This window comes from Mesitornis unicolor, unplaced genomic scaffold (assembly GCF_000695765.1).
Source record: "Mesitornis unicolor isolate BGI_N332 unplaced genomic scaffold, ASM69576v1 scaffold24226, whole genome shotgun sequence".
In the NCBI taxonomy this organism is placed as follows: domain Eukaryota; kingdom Metazoa; phylum Chordata; class Aves; order Mesitornithiformes; family Mesitornithidae; genus Mesitornis; species Mesitornis unicolor.
Genome location: NW_010189231.1, coordinates 725 through 5,632, shown reverse-complemented (window position 1 = coordinate 5,632; position 4,908 = coordinate 725). Strand labels below are relative to the sequence as shown.

At 59.0% G+C, this 4,908-nt stretch overlaps 1 protein-coding gene across 1 annotated transcript; it reads right to left on the bottom strand.

Annotated features, from left to right (window-relative positions):
• Positions 1-225: 225 nt before the first annotated feature.
• Positions 226-4,676, bottom strand: SLC38A7 (solute carrier family 38, member 7). Its single transcript, XM_010186003.1, has 10 exons — positions 4,223-4,676; positions 3,798-3,996; positions 3,565-3,709; positions 2,839-2,937; positions 2,049-2,106; positions 1,620-1,734; positions 1,011-1,158; positions 727-926; positions 423-477; positions 226-328 (listed from the first exon to the last, which is right to left on the bottom strand). The coding sequence occupies exons 1-10, from the start codon at positions 4,487-4,489 to the stop codon at positions 226-228; spliced, it is 1,389 nt and encodes a 462-aa protein (XP_010184305.1). The 5' UTR covers positions 4,490-4,676.
• Between the last annotated feature and the right edge of the window lie 232 nt (positions 4,677-4,908).

Here is a 4,908-nt window from a genome sequence, read left to right as displayed (position 1 = left end):
TCTGGCTTCACCGGGGAGTCAGGGCTGAGAGGACAATCCTGACTGCCTGGTGCGTTCAGACAAGACACAAACCACTGCGGGGCTCTTTCAGCCCAGCCCCACTTTACAACGCTCCTCCTGGATCTTCCCAACACGCCAACGTGTTTTCTCCCCGCTTCCCTTTTGGTCCTAGGGGAAATCTGCATCCCCAGAGCTGCAGCAGCGCGGTCCAGCCTGGAGGAGGAGTCAGGCTGTGAGATCCACGAAGATGGCGTTGGCAGTGGTCTGTCCGAAGATGAAGGCTCCGAGGGTGACCATGAACACCCCGTAGCTGACCTGGCCCCACCAGCTGCGGATGCAGGAGGACAGGGAGCGTTTATAGGGGACCTTCACACCAACATCCACTGGGGAAGAGGGGGAAGAGGGAAGCGCATTTTGGTTACCTGATTGCCCTGGTTTCTTGGATCTCAGAGAGCTTGGCTTGAATCAGGCAGAGCCCTGAAAGGGCGAGGAGGCAAATTAGACCCAGGCAAGGACTGAGTGGACGCCTCACAGGCCATGGAGCCACGCACCCCATTATGGAGCAGGGAGTCCAGTTAAAACAGTTGGGCTTCTGACTGATCTCATCCCACACTTCTGCCCTTTTCTAATGACCTCCTGGTTCCTGTGTCTCCCTGCCGCCCTCCCCCTTTTGGAGGCACAAGGCCAAGAGACCTCCCGGCCTCTCAGCATCCTGGGATGCCCTACCTGGGAAGACGAAGATGAAGCAGGCGGCCAAGCCCCCGATGACAGAGATGACTTTGCCAATGTCAGGGATGAAGAGAGCCAGGAGGAGGGTCAGGAGGAACCAGCTGATGGTCTGAAGCAGGCGCCTCCTCCGCTCCCGAACCACGTCCTCCTCCACTGTCACTCCTGTGTAGCGGAGCCAGAGACCCTCCAAGACAGCCCTGCGGGCACAGACGCAGGACAGGGAGGTTTTCTTGCGCTGCCCCTCCTGCCCACACCAGCTCCTTCCTCCTCCCAGCGCTCACCGTCCACAGAAGTGCAGGATGGGGTAGGACGTCAGCACGCAGAGGATGATGAAGGCCCGGGCGAGGGCAACGGGGATGTCATTGGAGGGGTAGGAGAGCAAGACGTCCTGATCCACACCGGCCCCAAAGGTCAGGAAACCACAGACACCTGTGAGGAGCAGTCACAGGATCATAGAATCACTTGTGCTGGAAAAGACCTTTAAGAGCTCAACTGTTAACCTAGCGCTGCCAACTCCACCACTAAACTACATCCCTGAGCACCACATCTCTGTATCTTTTAAACACCTCCAGGGATGGTGACCCCACAACTTCCCTGGGCAGCCTGTCCAGCAGACAACCCTTTTGGTGGTAAAAAAAAATCCTCATATCCAATCTAAACCTCTCCTGGTGCAACTAGAGGCCATTTCCTCTCGTCCTATCACTTGTTCCTTGGGAGAAGAAACCAACACCCACCTCGCTACAGCCTCCTTTCAGGTAGCCAGGGGCAGGGGGCAGAGGGACTCCCCTCCCTTCCTGCTCTGTGCCTGTGCTGACCAGTGTCCCTGCCCTCCAGAAGCTCACAGCCCCTCCGAGGACCATGCCACGCTCACAGGGTTTCCCCTGGCTCACCAGTGCCTGTGTAGACGAAGAGAGCGATCACCATGGCGGCTGTCACCACCGCCCCCCAGGTCTTCACCTCCGGCTGCTTCATGCTGTTAAAGACGGGCACGCTGCTCACGTGGCACTGCAGGGGACACGGAGAGAGAGTGGGGACATGCGATGGGCTGAGCCACAGGGAGCCACATGGCACCTCATGCTTGATATCCCCGGGTTTGTTGTGATATCTTGACACCCCCCCAGGTTTGCTGCTGGAGAAGAAAAGGAGGGAACAGGCTGGCCTGGCCTTCCCAGCTGGTGTAAAATCGATCTGTTTCCATCCAAAGGTGGTGGGATGTCAAACTGGCTCCAGCCCCCTCACAAAGCCGTGACTGGACCATGCCAGTCCCCCATCCAGGCAGCTGCAGGGTGGGAAGGGGAGCACCGGACTCACGGCCTTACCTGGAAGCCAAAGCAGATGGTGGGCATGGCGTTGAAGACAGCCATCCAGGTGGAGGGCCTGGCGGAAGAGAAACACCCACAGTCAGAGCGGGGTCCCCTGTGCCCCCCACCCAGCACCTGTGGGAGGATGAACTGGGGGTGCTCAGTGATGGGCTCGCTCCTCTGCTGTCACCGCGTCCCCCCCACCCAGGACGATGCCTTTGCACGGAGTGAGGTTTTCCTGGGACCTGACACTCCCTGCACGCCAAGACAGAACCAGGCAAAACTGAGCACTTGAAAAATAAAAAGATCAGCAAAAAAAATTAAGGATCTACTTAGCCAGTGCTGGAAACCGGTCTAAATTTTGCTCTGCCTTAAAATTCCCACTACCCACACTGGGTCCATCAATGTCCCCAAGCCATGAGGGAGGGGACAGGCCACAGGGGCTGTGCTGGCCATGGAAATAACCAAAATCATCCTAAAATAGACAGCCCTGGTTGCTGGGTGAGCATAAGCACTGCATGGGGAATTCTGGGCCTGGCTGTATCGCAGTAAGAAGTCAATCAGCTCTCCTCAAAATCTGTGATGGAGACATGGGGACTTCCAAGAGGTCTTTTTTCCTCTCCTTCACCACCTGCTCCTCTAACACACGCAGAGATGCAACCACTTGGGAGGTTCTGGCAGCAACGTGTGGCATCCTCAGGCCCAGGGATGGGACTAATCTGTGATTCTGTGACTTGGGAAGGATTTGCCCAGACTTTGGAGTCCTTGCTCCCACATCCCTGCCTGGCATCAGGACCCTTGTCCTCACCTGGTGGGGATCTCCACAGGCGCCAGCTCCTTGTCAGGCCAGATGTACTTGATGATGATGACTGCTGTGACGTACCACGTGCCGATCACGCTTATGGAGCTGCGAAGAGGGACAGGAGGCGGTCAGCGTGCGGATCATGGGAACTGTCAGGCACTGTCACTCGCTGTCACCAGAGCAGATGCCAACGCAATCCCACTGTGCCTGGGGGCTGTGCCATGCTGCTGTGAGTGGCGGATGTGCCAGCAAGGGGATGGGCTGGGTTTTGGGCAGGAGAAGGAGGCGAGTGTTAAAGTGACACCCTCAGTAGCTCTGGTCCAGCTCCAGCAGCCAGGTTACACCAAGGTGTGCGGCGAAGCAAGGCTGGCCTGCAGCCCACCCACCCCAGGGACCTTTACTGGCTCTCCTTTGTCTCCCTGTCTCCAAAGAGAGGGGACAACACAGTTGCAAGCAGCTCTCCACAGTTCCTCTGGCAAGCAGAAGGGAGAGACACAAGCCCCAGGGTACGACACTGTGGCTGCACGGTGCTCAGCAGCTCCTCTGCTTCCCAGGGAGGGGAAACTGAGGCACAGGAAGGCAGAAAAGGAGATGTCCAACCCCTCAGCGGCAAGTGGGCAGATATGGTGCTAGAACCACAGCGTTTCCACTCCCTGTCCCCTGGGACCATGCTTAGGTGGGTGCCCCCCGGTCCACCCCAGCTCCCAGCCCCAGAGGGGCCTCCCTACCCACCTGGCGTATTTTTGGAAGCCGATCTCCTTGGGGATGGAGAGGGGCAGGATGAGGAGGAAGGCAGTGATGCTGATGGTGAACTTGCGGTCCGTGTACCAGCGGCTGCTCCCAGCTTCCTCGGGCTCCGTCACCAGAGCGGCAATGACTGTGGGGACAGCCGGGACAGTCAGGTTGTCCCCTTCCAGCAGAGGGGACAGCAACCGGTTATCTTTTCCCCCGTGGGACACACTTACTCTTATCCTCCTGGTCTCCGATGATGATCAGAAAAGCAATGCAGGTGCCAAAGGTGTAGACGGCGATGGCCACCTCGCACAGCACGCCAGGCACCTTCCCGCAGACAGCCCACACAACCTCCTGGTAGGTGCGCTCGTTGCTGGCCTGCGAGCAGTACGCCAGGATGACCAAGCCTCCGATGATGAAGATCAGCATGCACTGGAGTGGGGAAAGAGGCAGGGAGGGGACACTGAGGCAACAGCACAACGAGGTCCCCAAAGCCACCCCAGGCATCCGCCCCAAAACACAGTGAGCATCTCTGGGGTCTCTCACCCAATGGGGCTTCCTCCCAGGAGCCAGGTCCTCTCTGAGCCCTTTCTGGGGCTCCACATGTCCCCTCTGTATCCCCGCCCAGGGTGGGACTGTCCCTTGCCCACCCTCTCACCATCTGCAGTGCGATGCCCGCAGCGACACCGCCAGCCATGCTGAAGGCAGCGGGGAAGTTGAGCAGCCCAGCCCCGAGGGCAGCGTTGACAACGATGAAGACGGCTCCCAGAGCCGAGGTGGCCCCCAGACCATTTCCTTGGCTCTCTTCGCTCTTTGGCACCGTCTCCACACTGGGGCTCTGCAGGAGCCTGGCCCGTTCCCCAGCATCCGCGCTCCACTCCCAATCCTTGTAGTCGCTGTTGATGCTCCCGGTGCCCTGAGCCATTGTCCCCTCCTAGGGTGGCACACGCCACCCGTCCACGTCCCACTAGTGCTCCTGCACCGGGCTCAGCCCGCCACCTCGAGGAGGGTCCTGTGCCAGCGCTGGCTCCATCAGGCAGGGAGGGCAGCGAACGGGCAGGCTGGGACTGCGGCAGCGCAGGGGTCAGACACTTCACTGCTCCTAGAAGGGGATGAAGAAGGACACGGCAAGTGTCGATTAAGGGACATTAACAAGGGACAAGCTGGGCATCAGATGGGGCAGAGAACAAACGAGTTCCCTGGGGAACGCCCTGGGGGACACAGCACACAGGTGTCTTCACACCAGCAGAGATATGGTGGGAAAACTCACCTCTTGTACCCCAAATCTAAGGTGAGGACACTGCTGCCGTCAGACGGGGAACCGGGCCCCAGCCACAGGGCTGA

Coding starts and splice junctions, on each gene's coding strand:
- SLC38A7 (XM_010186003.1), bottom strand. CDS start 4,489: ATGGCTCAGGGCACCGGGAGCATCAACAGCGACTACAAGGATTGGGAG. Junction 3,710..3,797: donor CGGAGACCAGGAGGATAAGA/GTAAGTGTGTCC, acceptor CTGTCCCCACAG/TCATTGCCGCTCTGGTGACG. Junction 329..422: donor CAAGAAACCAGGGCAATCAG/GTAACCAAAATG, acceptor CTGCATCCGCAG/CTGGTGGGGCCAGGTCAGCT.